The 16,628-nt window shown below is 45.6% G+C and overlaps 1 protein-coding gene across 2 annotated transcripts in view; it reads right to left on the bottom strand.

Moving 5' to 3' along the window:
• The window catches only part of LOC127441128 (tyrosine-protein kinase JAK1-like), a 48,134-nt gene that overhangs the window by 31,242 nt on the left and 264 nt on the right, over nt 1-16,628 (bottom strand). For both annotated transcript variants that reach the window (XM_051698343.1, XM_051698344.1), the window contains exons 2-4: nt 16,218-16,410; nt 16,001-16,124; nt 3,694-3,823 (exon numbers count right to left, since the gene is read on the bottom strand). In XM_051698343.1, the coding sequence (XP_051554303.1) occupies nt 3,694-3,823; nt 16,001-16,124; nt 16,218-16,398 (435 nt within the window). In that variant the 5' untranslated portion in view covers nt 16,399-16,410. The remainder of the gene's footprint in view (nt 1-3,693; nt 3,824-16,000; nt 16,125-16,217; nt 16,411-16,628) is intronic.

Below are 16,628 nucleotides of genomic sequence, written 5' to 3'. Positions count from 1 at the left end.
TAGGGGAACTATAATTTTCCTTTTAAAGAATATATTCAAACAAATTTGTGTGTGTGTGTGTGTGTGTGTGTGTGTGTGTGTGTTGAAATGTTAAATTTGCCAGAATTTCACTATTTTGGGCTTGTCCATTACCCAGACCTTATAACTTCCCCTCTATGATGGATAAAATGTTTCACAAGTTCAGTGGTTCATAGTTCTGTCACGGCTCCGGTGAGTTTGTCGGTGTGTTTCGTTATTTTCTCTCTCTCATGTTTCGCAGGCGAAGCCAGCATGCATGATCAGTGTTTCCATGGGAACAATGATTGTTCCCAGGGGAACGCTGATCATGCCACTAATTAGCATGCTAGCAACACCTGGTTCTCCTCTAATCCACTCCTTACTTAAACCCTTCATGTTTTCAGTATCTTTGCTAGATTATTGTTTGATATGAAGTAACTTACCTCACTCTCTCTGCCTAGTTGGTCCTGTCTCATGTATCTGTTTGGTTGCCCGTCGCTGCCCGCGTGTCTGGAGTGTGGTTACCTTCCAGCTTGCTGTACGCTTGTTCTCTGCGCTCATGAATCTTCAACAGAGGATTCCTCGTCTCTGCCCACGTGTAGGGAATATGATTACCTTCAAATTTGCTGCCTGTTATTCTCTGCACCTCACTACGCTCCTCCATGGAGGATTCCTACAGATCTGCTCTTGACTTCCACACACTCGTCTACGAACACACTTCACAGATCTGCCCAATGTGCGATTACGGCGCACACTCATTCACAAGACTCCTTCCCTCTACTGCAGCCAGTGCTGGGATCTCCAATCTTCGCCAGCTCAGTTAACATTATAATTTATTGTGAATAAATCCTCTGAACTGTTCCTCTGCTTTTGGGTCCCTTTGCCTAGCTCTCTGACAGAATAATCTAGCCAAGTATGGACCCAGCGGAGGAATCTACTCTTTGCGCCGCCCTCTCTCAGCAGGGAACCCTGCTGGGACGTCAGCAGGATCAAATCTCCGTATCTAATAGGGCTCTGGAGATGATGGCGTCGCAGCTCACCGTGGTTGTTCAACAACTCCGCCCACCTCCCGATGCTGGTCCCTCTCAGGAAGCACCCTCACCGGCTCCAGCGGTTTCCCACATCCCTGGGCATTGAGAGGCTCACATCCCTCCTCCAAACTATTCAGGTGAGGCGGGATCCTGTAGCGCATTCCTTTCACAATGTTCCCTGTTCTTCACATTACAGCCCTCTGCTTTCCCGTCGGAGACGATGAAGGTGGCATGTGTGATCACACTCCTCACCGGAAGGGTCGGTGAATGGGGGACTGCCATGTGGGACAACAGACATCCTTGTTGCGCCTCTTTTCACGCTTTCTCCATGGAGCTCTGCCGAGTTTTTGATCACTCGGCTTACGGTTGGACTGTCTCAAGATCCAGATTGTCTCAAGCAGATTGACGAGTCTCAGATTATAAGATCAAGTTTCACAACCTGGCTGATTCTTGTGAGTGGAACGACCATGGCATGTGGGACCGGTTTCTGCATGGGCTTTCCGACGACATCCAGGTCAAAATCTATCCTGGCCCACACGTTTTGATGATTTGGTGGATTTGGCTATCCATGTCGACCAACGCTTGGCCCTACGCCGTAGCCGCCATCGACGCCGCTCTCCACCTCCTCGGGCAGCTGGTCATTCTTTCCGTTCCACTACTTCGGCCTGGTCACCAGAATCACGCCCCAACACTGAGCCTATGCAACCCAGATTTCACATAAGGAGAAGCAGCGATGCCTCATTAATGGACTATGCTTTCATTGTGCCCAGTCTGGCCACTTCTCTGCTTCCTATCCAGTAAAAGACACTGCTCGTCAGTAGGAAGGGGTTACTGGCGAGCGCAACACCTTTGGACAAAGCCCCAGGACTTCGTACACATCTCCTGGCCCGGCTTCAGTATAGATCTACCTGTCACATGGTCTCAGCCCTGGTGGATTCCGGAGCCAAAGGGAACTTTATGGACATCGACTTGGCTTCCAAATGGCGGCTTCCCATGGTCCAGTTGGATGAACCTATCACCGCCCACACCCTCAGTGGCACACCCCTGTCCGTCATCACCCAGTCCACCAAGCCAGTCACCTTCGTCTCCGGTAATCATTCGGAGCAGCTGTCCTTTTACCTGATCCAATCTCCATCAGCACCAGTAGTGTTGGGGCATCCTTGGTTGCTAACGCACAACCCACACTTAGACTGGTCAACCAACACTGTTCTAGCTTGGAGTCTGTTTGTCACACTTTATTCTTAATTCTGCTGTCTCCCCTGTCCAGTCTTGTGTTTTGTTGCAGGATGAACCGGCAGATTTATCCAGAGTACCGTTGACATACCATGACTTGAGGGCGGTGTTTAGCCGGTCCTGCACCGCGACCCTCTCTCCTTATCGTCCGTACGACTGTTTGATTGAACTGCTTCCTGGCACCTCACCTCCTCGGGGACGGCTGTACTCGGCTCCTGAGAGGGATCATTGAGGTATATCAATGATTCTCTGGCAGGCGGTCTCATCCGCCCTTCCTCGTCACCGGCAGGGACGGGGTTCTTCCTTGTGGAGAAGAAGGATGGCTCGCTTAGACCCTGTATAGATTATCGGGGGCTGAATTACATCACGGTGAAGAATCGCTATCCTTTGCTGTTGATGTCATCAGCTTTCGAACTCTTGTAGGGAGCGTCCGTCTTTACGAAGTTGGACCTACTATGTAATGCTTATCACCTTGTCCAAATTAGGAAGGGGGATGAGTGGAAGACGGCTTTTAACACCCATAGGGGGCACTTTGAATATTTGGTTATGCCTTTCGAATTGATCAATGCTCCCGCCATCTTCCAGGGGCTCCTAAATGACGTGTTTAGAGACAAGGTAGATCGTTTTGTGTTTTGTTATCTTGATGATATTCTGATTTTCTCCCAGAATATCCAGGACCATGTTCAGCACGTCAGGCAGGTGCTTCAGCGACTGCTAGAGAATCGGCTGTTCGTCAAGGTGAAGTGCACTTTTCATGCACAGTCGGTTCCATTCCTGGGGTTCATCATTTCGTCCGAGGGCAGGCTAAGGTCAGAGCTGTCTCCAACTGGCCAACCCCAGATTCTCGCAAGGCATTGCAGAGGTTTCTGGGGTTCGCTAACTTTTATTGGAGGTCTATTAGAAATTACAGCCAACTCGCCACGCCTCTGACGGATCTCACCTCCACCCGCACTGAATTTTGTTGGTCCCCGTGGGCTGAGGCCACGTTTTCTAAATTAAAGGAGCAGTTTTCTACCGCACCCATTCTGGTAACTCCCGACCCTGCAAGTCAGTTTGTGGTGGAGGTTTATTTATTGCAAATAAATCCTTTGAACTGTTCCTCTGCTTTTGGGTCCCTTTGTCTCGCTCTCTGACAAGTTCTGGGTAAATTAGGGTATAACAGATAACATATTTGCTGTCCATAACGGAGGGGCTTGAGCACAGGACTGGATGTAATGTATAAAAAGTGTTAAAATCAGTGCAATTTTACTGTGCAACCAATATTTTCAGTGAATTTGATATTAATGTTTACAATTGGTAATTTTTTAATAACAAAGTATCGCATTTTTCCATGTCATTAATTTTGAGATTTTTACATTATGATCTGAGAATAGCTTTATTAGGTGTCATTACCAAACAAGTTATTAATTCAATGTGGACTGTGGCACTGTACCTGTGCATAGAGGTATGCTAGTGACGCTACATCCAGAACAGCCGTGCCTGTAGATCCCGTCTTTTTAAAAGTATGTCTCCACACTGGAGGAGACGTCTTACTGTTCCCATGCCAGTTTGTGAAATAGAACCTATACCACAAATTTCATTAAAATATTAATATTCAAATGTTTCTGATACAGTTCTTTGACCTCTTTTTAAAGAGTATGCACACATATCACACCACTTTAAAAAAAAAAAGAAACTTGCAATATCTTATCAAAATTCATAGTTTTCTTTCAAATCCATTCTCTGGTGGAGTTTGAGCTAGTAAGCAATATGTTAAAGTCAACAAGAAAATTTCTTGCAGAATGTAATATTTCTGAGTAAAACAGGATATTTGATGAGAAGAAATTTAGGACAGGACTTGATTTTATTCATCGGGATTTCATTGGATTGCGAAGACAATTGGTTGCAGGGGAGGTGTTGAAAACGTAAGAAAGTAAGAGAATATTGTGAGGATCACCCAAAATGGAAAATCCTTTTAGAGACCGAGCAAGCTATTATTTGATACATTATGAAGATAAACACTTTTCTTTTGAATGAAGTGCACTGATGGGAATTGTGCACAATAAGTAAATAGGGTCAATTTTGTCAATTTAATGTTGACTTAAAAGGAATGTTCCAGGTTCAATACAAGTTCAGCTCAATCGGCAGTATTTGTGGCATAATGTTGATTACCACAAAAATGAATTTCGAATCGCTCCTCCTTTTCTTTAAAAAAGCAAAAATCAAGGTTACAGTGAGGCACTTACAATGAAAATTGGCAATGTTGCCAATTTTTGGAAGGTTTAAACACAAGAATGTGAAGCTTATAATTTCATAAAAGCACTTGCATTAATTCTTCTGTTAAAACTCATGTATTATTTGAACTGTAAAGTTGTTTAAATTGTAATTTTTACAGTCATTTTAGGGTTTTAGGGTTTGTGGACATTACATCATCATGGTAACGAAGTTGTAAAATTGGCTATACCGTATTTTCCGGAAATAAAGTCACACCTTACTATGGGCGAATTCCAATCAAAAGTGACCATCCCGAGGTCACGTGAAGCCATGCAAGGAGCAGACGTGTGAGCGACGAGCTCTGCACACTTTGCTAAATTTTTAATTATTCTCATGTTATAATCTGGTGAATTTTAATACACCCAGTTACACATTTGCTCTTTGATGCAATTTTGAAGTCAAAATCCTCGGGCTCTGGAGACATTAAAAGACACTTAGGTGTTCAGGATGAAAGCCCCGACAGGCCTACAGACCAGGGACTCGATTTGGATGGCGCGGCAGGAGAAGTGATCCAGCGTCAGTTGTCCAACATGTCGGTGATGTTGACGAAGATTCTTGCTGACTTGGAGGATCTCGCTGTAATACGTCAATCGATTACGGCGATGGAAATAAAATTCTCTGAGCTAGTTACAAGAGTGACTGATGTTGAGAAACGAATCGATTTTCTGGAATCTTCAGAGAGGGAATTAACCGCTAACCCGCCCACGACCAAAGTTGATTTAGAACATCTCCTTGAAAAGCTTGAAGATGTTGAGAATAGAAGCCGCAGGAATAATGTTCGAATTGTTGGAATTCCTGAGCATGAGGAGGGCAGAGATATGGTGAAATTCCTAGACGAGTTTTTCCCGAGTCTGCTCACAATAACAGGCCACAAGCTGGAAATCGAGCGAGCTCACAGAGTGCCAGCTCACAGATCTGCTGAGGGAGATAGGCCCCGATCGATTCTGGCCAGATTTCTGAGATCTTCTGATAAAGATCTTGTGTTGCGCCAGGCGAGGAGCAAAGGGAAGCTTTCTTGGAAGAACCATAATATTTTCTTGTTCCCGGACTTTGCGAGTTCGACAAGAGAGAAACGCGATCGGTTCAAGGAATGTAAGAAACTCTTACATCGGTGAAAGATCTCATTTGCTCTGATGTTTCCGGCCAAACTGATAATAGAAACAAAGGTCGGTCGCAAAGTATTTACATGTCCCAATCAGGCAATGTCTTTTATAGAATCAATGGCTGAGTAAACCATTGGATGTTTCTCTTGTGAGTGGGTCGACTCGCTGTACTTACTCTTGAGGAAGCTGGGCGACATTTTGGGTTTTTTGCGTTGGCTCCACAGTGCGGCTGGAGCTTGTTTTGTGAATAACACTTTCCTTAAAGATACTTTTGCATTGATGAAAGATTACTTTTGCATTGAAGTTCCCGTCCAGTTTGAGAGTGGGCACTACAGATGACGCAAAATATTTACATGCTCACACAAAGGATGTCTTTTATAAAGTTGACGGATTGTGTAAGTCATCGTATATACTTTTATGCGGCCTCCGAGTGAATTGACTCGATCATCCGGGAAACCGGGATGCCGGTTTTGTTTCTTTTTGTATTGGTTCCGCCTAGTGGCTGGAGCTTGTTCTATTGAATAACACTCCTTTGGAACAGTTGTGGATTAATCTGTTCATTCTTCGTGCTTATTCCTCCTGCTGGCTGTAGTTTGTTTTTAGTTTTTTTACGGGACATTGTAATGATTACGTCATCCGCTGAACTCATAACAGCTGGCTCACGGAACACTCGTTTGTCTGTCTGAGGAATCTGAACAGTTTATATCGGCTGGAATTTGTTTTGTGGAAGATCATATCTTTGAGACAGTTCTGTGAATGAATCTACACATTCTTTGTGTTCATTCTTCCTATTTGCTGAGTTTATTTTACAAAGTATTTTCTGTTATGTAATTTTGCCTCACAAATTTGTGAGGCAAAATTGAGCAATCCGATGGCAAAGTTGTTGCGGGGGCTCGTGGGCGTTCATGGACCTTTTGAGTTTAAAGGGACTGTCGCCGGTTGGCGCTGTCGTGCGTGGGGTTAATGCGCACATTTTTCTTTTTTTCTGTTTGTTTTGTTCGGGGGGAAGTTCGGGGTTTGTTTATTTCACTAATGGGGAATGTGGTCTGTATAATTTTGCTTTAGACACACAATTTATTTTTTCTACTATATCAAAATGTCAAATGTTAATATGAGTGTACTATCTCTCTCCACATGGAATGTGAATGGGTTGGGGCACCCCATAAAAAGAAGGAAGGTTATTACTTTTCTTAAACGTAAGAAATATGATATAGTGTTTCTTCAAGAAACGCATCTTTCCTCGCAGGAAGCTGAAAAATTTAGGAAGATATGGGGTGGACATGTTTTTTTTTTGTGCTGGCTCAAGTAAGAGCAAGGGAGTCATTATATTGGTAAATAAACATCTACAATTCAAATGTCTCAAACAGACTAAAGATAAATTAGGAAGAGTCATTATTGTTTTAGCTGAAATTCAAGGGCAAAGATTGATTTTGGCACACCCATTTACACACCTAACGCTGATGATCAGGGCTTTTTTATAAATCTTGAAGGGATGTTACAAACCGCTGGCACCCCTCATGATATAATATTGGGAGGAGACTTTAATCTTTTAATGGACTCAGTGAAGCAAAAGTGTGTAAACCCCCTAGAGCAACACTGACACTTCACAGGATGTGTAAAAATCTTGGTCTTACGGATATTTGGAGACTTTTGAACCCATCTGGTAGGGACTATACATTTTTTTCATCAGTCATTAAGATTTATTCTAGAATAGATTTTTTTTTTTATATCCAAATCCCTCATTTCATCTGTTGTTGATTGCTCAATTGGAAATATCTTAGTCTCAGATCATGCCCTGGTGAGTTTAGAGGTGTTTCCACATATAGAGAAAAAGAAATCATATAGTTGGCGCCTTAATGTGTCCCTTTTGCAAAATCCTGATTTCCAACAAATGTTAAAGACTGAAATCAATGTTTATATGGAGACCAACTGGTCCTCAGTATCCTCTGTCGGCATGGCTTGGGAGGCACTTGGAAGTTGGAAGAGAATATTAAAAGTGCAGAGGCAGAGCTGAAGCACCGTATGTCTGCTGATGGCCTCAGAGAATTGACCCAATTGAAATATAGATATAATACTATTTTGTCGCGGAAAGTGGAGTTTTGGTTATTCAGGGCAAGACAGTCATACTTTGAGTCGGGTAACAAAGCAGGGAAGCTTTTGGCTAGATATATAAAGCAGAGAGAGTCTCTCTCTATCATTCCCTCACTGAAATCTGCTGGTGGTGAAATTTTTACCTCAGCCATTGATATTATTAATGCCTTTAAAGAGTTCTATATTGATCTTTATAGTTCCACGTCTTCATCTACTGATGAAGATATTGGAAATTTTGTGGAACAATTAGATCTTCCTAAACTGACAAATGAGCAAAAAAACTCTCTTGATTCTGAGATAACCTTGGAGGAGCTTGACGAGGTGTGGCACATAAGCTTCTGCTTTACGCAGATGATATTTTATTATTTGTCTCTGAACCTACTGGATCTTTGCCTTGCCTCCACTTTCCAAGTTCTCAGGATACAAAGTTAATTGGTCTAAATCCGAAGCTTTGGCTCTGACAGCATACTGCCCAGTAACGGCTTTCCAGCCGGGTGCCTTCCAATGGCCCAAACAGGGCATTAAGTATTTGGGGATTTTATTCCCAGCAAATTTGTCTGATTTAGTTAGTGTCAATTTTGACCCTTTAATAAAAAGATTTTCGAGCAATGTGGGCAGGTGGGCTTCATTACATTTATCGATGATTGGAAAGGTTAATGTTATTAAAATGAATTGTATTCCAAAATGTAACTACCTGCTACAGTCCCTACCTGTAGATGTCCCCCTCTCTTATTTCAAGCAATTCGCCAGCATAGCGAAGTTCTTCATTTGGAATGGTAAACGTCCCAGATTGCATTTTAATATGTTACATAGGCCGATTGACAAAGGTGGGCTAGGCCTACCCAAGATTTTGTTTTACTACTATGTAATTCAGTCTCAGACATTTGGCTAATTGGTCACTTCCACCTGAGAGAGCCCCTCCCTGGTTTATTATTGAACAGGCAGTTCTTGCCCCTATTTCGCCATTACAAAGCATCTCTATCTAACTAATTGGAAAAGTTAAGTTACACCCCGTTATTTCGCATTTACACTCGGTATGGACTAAAGTGTCCAGATTGTTTAAATTGGACACTTATTTAAATGTTACCTACAGCATATGGCAGAACCCAAGATTATGTATTGGCAAGTCCCCTTTCTGCTGGCCAGAGTGGATTGTGAGGGGGGTTGCTACACTCGGTGACCTATATGAAAGTAGAGTGTTGAGATCGTTTGAAAACTTGGTCCAACATTTTGGGATCCCCAGACCTTTTATAGGTATTTACAATTGTGCCACCTGCTTTGTACTATTTTTGGGAGTAGCACACACCCCCCTAAGGAGGCAGATGCTTTGGGAGAGGTGATTGCGGCTTTTGGAAAAGGTCATGAGGCATCAGCGTACTATTCCCTGTTAATTCAGAGTATGGGGGATGGAGCTTTAACTTCTATTAAGAAATTATGGGAGAAAGATTTGAATTTGGTATTGGAGGATGGAGTGTGGACTAAGATTCTGAAAAATGTCAAGTCTGCATCTAGAGATGCAAGGGTTCGCCTTATGCAATTTAAGATTTTACAAAGATTTTATTGGACCCCCTCTAGATTATATAGGCTTGGTCTTAAAGACACACCCACCTGCTGGCGATGCCAATCAGAAGTTGGAGACACAGCCCATGTTTTTTGGGGATGCGTTAAGATCCAAGATTTTTGGTTAAAGATTCAGAATTATTTGCATGACATTCTGGGCACTCAAATTTTACTTTGCCCCAGACTTTGCATTTTGGGCGATGGGGAAGTTATAAATTCGGGTGACAAATATATAAAAAACTGGGTTCTGACTGGCGTGATGATCGGTAGACAAATTATTTTAAGGGGATGGAAGTCAGACGGAGCGCCACCATTTCCGGAGTGGTGTGCGGAGATGGGGAGGGTGGCAGCTTATGAGAAGATGACAGATGGAAGGCTGGGGCTGGAGGACTTATTTTTCAGGAAGTGGGGTAGGTATTTGGCAGTTTTGGAGGACTCTAGGGGAAGGGTTGAGGAGGGAGATGTTTATTTTAACTATGTATGTTTATTATATATTTTATTTTTTATTTTATTTTTATTTATTTATTTTTTATTTTATTGTTTGTGTGTATGTATTATTTTATGTGACCACAGGGGTGTTCTTTGGGGTAGGGTGGGGTTGGTGTTTGGGGAGGGATGTTAATGAGTGTTAAAAGTTAAATGTTGATTCGGTGTGTATATGTTGTGTTTTTCTCTGTTGTGTTTTCTTTTTGAATCAATAAAAAATGTTAATTACAAAAGTGATCATCCCTATGTCCTACTCACTACAAAGGACAAAGCTCTTAATGTGAGCATGGCATTACAATTTGAACGTACCTTGTAAAAGGGCCCTTTGTGAAAAAATAAGCTTTCTCACTTTTGTAAGCATCTCTTCGAGTAGCGTCCCCTTCCCGAAGTGCCCTTCAAGGGCGCAAAAATGCAGTTTGGAAAACGCCCTATAAGTCGCATCAGGTCAAAATTGCATTGTTGAGAGAAACAAAAAACACAGATAGGTTGTATAAGTTGCACTGACAGAGATTACATGCAGCTGGCACTAAGAGCCAGGAGCAGCTACCCGTCGTCCCTTCAGCCGTTCAGCAGCACGTCAGACTCGCTCCGGCGTGAAGATTACCTCAGTGTCGGGAGTATTTGCTCAGTATATAGACATAAATAGATGAAAAGCACAAATTCTCCAGTTGAAACTTCTGCTTTAATTCACTATAACGCTATAAAATTGCTATACAAATGTGTCAGCAAATACACAAACAGATTTAGATTTATGATCATAAAATACATATAAGCTGCCCTTGCAAAAAACAAATTACTGCACTCTTGAAATAATAGCATACAAAGAGTATAAATTATTAGGGTAGCTAGTATTAGTATTATTTTTAAGTAGTTCCCTATCTGTAACTCACTCGACGTTGTGTCGATGTAGTGACACTAGGGATCACTCTTGGGAGCCCGAGACACCTCTGGTCTTTGATAAAAGGCCAATGAAAATTGGCGAGTGGTATTTGCATGCCACTCCCCCGGACATACGGGTATAAAAGGAGCTGGTATGCAACCACTCATTCAGATTTTATCTTCGGAGCCGAACAGTCATGCTCACTGAACTGAATTCCCACGACTGTTCATTCACCTCTGCTGGATCTGTCTGCGCATTTCAGCGGCTTCTCCCCCCTCTGCACTGGTGCAATGCAGAGAATGCCCCTGGGCGCTTCGGCAGAAATAAAAGAGTATATTTCTCTTAAAGAGTATATTTCTCTAAAAGAGCGGCACACACGGAACGTCTTTTTAAAGACGCATCTTTCTAAAGATGCTTTTCCGATTGTGTGTTATTCCTGGTTGCGCTCGTTATCTCTCGCCTTCTGATGGTCATGATCACTGTCTTTCGTGTCTGAGCACTGCTCACGTGGAGACAGCGTTCGTGGATGGTCATGTTCTCATTGCGAGGACATGTCCATGGCAACGTTGTGGTCGCGGCTCGCCTTCGAAAGAAAGCAAGCCACCCCAGAGGCTCCCCGTCTCGGTCCTCTTACCCACGGGTATGAGGCCAGCGCGGCTAGCACTGGGGGCGATTTGGGGACCCCAATGGGACAGCCTCCGCTGGGTATCCCCCCGCAGACCTCCCATTCCCCAGCACGCTCGTCTGCCCCGATCGGGCTTCCGGATGAGTCCGTCGGCTCGTCTCACGGTGAGCTCGACCTCTTATTCGGAGCCCGCGAAAGTGATGAGCTCTCAAGCGCAGCATCAGAGAGCGGGCTCGTCCAGTCGGAAGCCTCAGCTGGGCTCCTCCCTTCGGGGACGATTGCCCAGTCACAGGCTGACGCAGAGATGACGACATGCTTTCCCGGGCAGCCGCGAGCGTCGGCAAGAGTGGAACCCTCTGCCCTTCCCTGAACCCTCGCGGCTCGGTGATTGGTTCCTGGGCTTGCGGCGCCGCTCGAAGCCACGTCCCGCCCCCGTTCCTTTCTTCCCGGAAGTGCATGAAGAGCTGACAAGGTCGCGGGAGGCACTTTTTACTGCCCGGTCCCGATCTTTTCAGCTTCCCCGCCCTCACTACCCTCGACGGTGGGGTGGCCAAGGGCTATTCGGCAATCCCCGGTGGATAAAGGCGCTCGCGGTGCACCTATACCCGCAGAGCGCCGCCACCTGGCGCGGGTGCCCAAAGCCCCCATCCAAGGCCTGTAGATTTACGTCGTCTCTGACGGCCAAGGCCTACGGTGCCGCTGGACAAGCCGTCTCCACCCTGCAAGCCATGGCTCTCCTGCAAGCCCGCCAAGGCATTAAAGGAACTGCACGAGGGTAGTTCCGCCCCGGGATTGATGCAGGAACCGCGCTCGGTGACCGACCTCACTCTCCGAGCGATGGAGGTCACGGCGCGGTCTCTCAGGCGGATGATGTCCACATTAGTGGTCCAGGAGCGCCACCTTTGGCTCAACCTGGTCGAGATGGGTGAGGCCGACAGGACACGATTCCTTGCTGCCCCCATCTCCCAGGCTGGCTTATTCGGCGACACCGTCAAGGACTTTGCCAAGCAGTTCTCGACGGTGGAGCAGTAGACGGATGCTAGCCGGCATATCCTGCCCCGGCGCGGATCAAGATCCCACACCCCGTCTACTCATCGCCAAGGGCGTCCCCCTGTGGTGACTGCACCGGCTCCGCCGCAGCCCGCCCCTTCGGCCCAGCCCCGGCGTGGAACCCACCGCAGGAAGCAGACGCCACCCGTCTCGCGGCCGCCCAGAACCTGTGAAAGGCTTCAAAGCGCCCTTGAGATGGGTAACCCAGGGACAATGAAACCCGCTGCTCTGGAGCTGATAAGCAGATCTCTCCATCTTTTTGTTACCTTTTGCATTTAATTGCGCTGCATGCCCAAGTGGCTGCAGTACTCCTTGTTCCCTGGGTCACATATCCGGTGTGCACGGCCGTCATCACGACCACCATCCACCACTCTATTTGGCAGGTTTGGCGCTCCAGCGGCAGTCTGCCGCCCCTGAGCGCCCAGCTGTGGCACAAATCCACCCCCGATGTGACAGTCTCTACGGGTCACGAGGACAGGCCTCTTCCTCCCCCATCCCAGGCTGTTCCAGGGGTGGTCACAAGGAGCTAGGTAAGTGCTTCGATGTCCTTAGACTCAGCACGGCCACAACGTGGTGTGGCACCTCGAGCTCTGCCCCGCCGCGAGGCCACACCTGCCGGTACGTCCGATGACGTTGTCCCTTTGGTCCCCCTTGCGCGGAACTTGGATGCGTGGCTTACGCTTTCCAATCCGTCGCTATGGCTGGTCCGGACCGTCCGACTCGGCTACGCGATTCACTTCGCCGGGCATCCGCCCAGGTTCAGCGGTGTCCACTTCACCTTGGTGAAGGATGAAAACGCTGCTACCTTGCGCAGAGATCGCTACCCTCCTACGGAAGGGCGCGATAGAACCTGTCCCTCCAGCCGAGATGAAGAAGGGGTTTTACAGCCCATACTTTATCGTACCAAAAAAAGGCGGTGGGTTGCGGCCAATCTTGGACCTGTGAGTACTGAACTAGGCTTTACACAGACTTCCGTTCAAGATGCTGATACAAAAACACATTCTGGCGAGCGTCCGGCATCAAGATTGGTTCGTGGCAGTAGACCTGAAGGATGCGTACTTCCACGTCTCGATCCTTCCTCGACACAGACCCTTTCTGTGGTTTGCCTCCGAGAGTCAGGAGTATCAGCACAAAGTCCTCCTTTTCGGCCTGTCCCTGTCTCCTCGCATCTTTACGAAGGTCGCAGAGGCTGCCCTTGCCCCATTAAGGGAGGTGGGCATTCGCATTCTCAACTGTCTCGACGACTGGCTAATCCTAGCTCATTCTCAAGACATGTTGTGCGCACACAGGGACCTGGTGCTCTCACACCTCAGCCGACTAGGGCTTTGGGTCAACTGGGAAAAGAGCAAGCTCCTCCCGGTTCAGAGCATCTCTTTTCTTGGTTTGGAGTTGGACTCAGTCTCCTTGGTGGCACGCCTTACGAACAAGCGCCTCCTCTGGAGTCAGCAGCACTTCAAGTCGCTGCAAGCCACTCACATCCCGGGCAACCTCAACACTACAGCGGATGCGCTGTCACGACAGGTTACCCTCAGGGGAGAGTGGAGTCTCCACCCTCAGGTGGCACCTGTTCGCCTCCCAAGAATCCTCCCCACTGCCTGCTCTGGTACGCCCTGACCGAGGCCCCCCTCGGCATAAACGCGCTGGCACACATCTGGCCCCCTGGCATGCGCAAATATGCTTTTTCCCCCAGTGAGCCTACTTGCACAGACCCTGTGCAAGGTCAGGGAGGATGAGGAGCAGGTCGTCCTGGTAGCACCCTACTGGCCCGCCCAGGCGTGGTTCTCGGACCTCACGCTCCTCGCGACTGGCCTCCCGGCGAATTCCCCTGAGGAAGGATCTTCTTTCTTAGGGATGGGGCACCATCTGGCACCCGCGACCAGACCTCTGGAATCTCCATGTCTGGCCCCTGGACGGGACGTGGAACCTGCGGTGGTAGACATGATCACTCAGGCTAGGGCCCCCTCTACGAGGCGCCTGTATGCCTTTAAGTGGCGTCTGTTTGCTAAGTGGTATTCTTCCCGTCGGGAAGACCCCCAGAGATGCGCAGTCGAATCAGTGCTTTCCTTCCTGCAGGAGAGGTTGGAAGGGAGGCTGTCCCCTTTGACCTTGAAGGTGTACATTGCCACCATAGCAGCACACCAACACGCAGTCGACGGTAAGTCCTTAGGGAAGCACGACCTGATCATCAGGTTCCTAAGAGGCACCAGGAGGCTGAATCCCTCCACAACGAGACGTTGTGTCCCTCCTGCCACAACACTGAACTACCCGCTGAAATGGCCGGACCTTATATCGGCTCCTCAGCATAAAACCTGAATGAGTGGTTACATACCAGCTCCTTTTATACCCATATGTCCGGGGGAGTGGCATGCAAATACCACTCGCCAATTTTCATTGGCCTTTTATCAAAGACCAGAGGTGTCTCGGGCTCCCAAGAGTGACCCCTAGTGTCACTACATCGACACAACGTCTCGTTCCCTTCATCAGGGAACGGAGGTCACACAAGTAACCATGACGTTTTGCTGTTGTCATTTTAGGGACTGTTATTAATTTTCAGTGTTCAGTGATCACTGGTGATCAGTGATCAGCTGTTCATGCAGTTCAAGCGGGAAAATCCCCAACACTATGCCTGAATTATTTAAACATTCTTTCTTGATTATTCTCTTTTTGAAAACGTTAGTGCAGTTAATGTCTTGCAGGATTATTTTTTCTCCTCACATTTTTGTAAAAAGCTTCAATTAAAAGAATTTAATTATCATCATAATCTTTTTTGACACCTTCATTATCATTGATTAAATAAAAATACTCAGTACTTCAGTACTTTTCATTAATTTTTCATGCATACACTATTTTGACAGCACTTCACAGGGTGGGCTGCAGCACCCTCAGCACCCCTACTTCCCACAGCTATGAGAAAGATAATGTTATGATGGACAGAATATTTAAAATGGTTGCATAAAGCACTTTGTAAAGGAATAATACTCTGAATAGGCTACTTTAAAACGCTACTACAATCACTATGAGTGTTGTTTTCATCTGTTTGTGTGTAAGCATATTTGTTTTATTGTGCAGCGTGTTTGTCCGGCTGGTTACATAGCCCAAAAAGTCGCAGGACCTTTCAGATGATGAAAAAAAAAAAACACGACTTACATTCCAGGAAAATATGAAAACTTTACACAGAAAAGCTTTCTAAGAGATTTTATCACACTAAAATCATGATTACATGCATATCCTTTATGTCTTGTGGTGATACTTTTGAAACAGTGTGTATTTTAACATTCAGAAACATTCCCTTCCATTGTAAGTGCCTCACTGGAACCTCAATTTTTGCTTTTTTTAAAGAAAAGGAGGAACGAGTCAAAATTAATCTTTGTGGTAATCAACATTATGCCACAAATGCTGCCTATTGAGCTGAACTTGTATTGAACCCGAACATTGCTTTGAAGTAGTATTTAAGTATGAATTCATTTTACATATGTTTTTCTCATGCTTCTTTTGCTTGCATATTGTAATAAAATACTTTTTAGATTATAAACATCAGTTATGACAAAATGCAACTGATTCAGCCAAACTGAAAAAACTCCCCACAATATGTGAAAAGTTCAAGATTTCCAATGATATATGGTGTAATTTTAAGTATCATGTCTCAAACACAAAACTAACTGGTAAAAGCACAGACTAAGTGCAGAAATACCTCATGCGATAGTGCAGCTTCAGTCTCGTCGTCTCATCAATATTGAAGGTGTAATTGGGCGGATACCAGATCTTGCTAAATTCATCATAGAGGGCGAACAAACTGCTACATAGAGGAGATATACCTGTAATAATAAAGACAAATTGAGTTTGCCTTCTTTTCCAGTGCCATCATCTCATCTCCAACACTCCTATTGCGTGATCGTGGACAAACTTACCCAACTTCTTGGCAGCTTCAACACATAGTCCCTCTGCTGTGATACTACCATTGAGGCGAATGATCTGGTGTGTGTCTGGCAGGTAAAAATGGATCTCGAGCCCCTGTAATATTCCTGATGCCATGAGTGGCTTCTTTTTGTTTCTAAGCACTTTAGTAATGACGTGCCGGCCAAAATCCATCCCAACACTTTCCTAAGGATTACACATTCACAACAGTTTAGTGCTGAAATGGAAACCCAGAATCTAGTGTACCTTCAGTAAAGCTCCTGTATATCTAGTATGGCGGCTCACAGTCATAATTTGTCAGGTTTATGTATTTACTTTGTTACCGTTTGCATCAAAATATATACAAATGAATATCCATGATAAAACTGAATAGTGTTTATAGAAACCTGATATCAACATTTTAC

This window comes from Myxocyprinus asiaticus, chromosome 5 (assembly GCF_019703515.2).
Source record: "Myxocyprinus asiaticus isolate MX2 ecotype Aquarium Trade chromosome 5, UBuf_Myxa_2, whole genome shotgun sequence".
Lineage (NCBI taxonomy): Eukaryota > Metazoa > Chordata > Actinopteri > Cypriniformes > Catostomidae > Myxocyprinus > Myxocyprinus asiaticus.
Note: the sequence above shows the minus strand (reverse complement) of the source record. Positions and strands in the feature narration are given on the sequence as shown.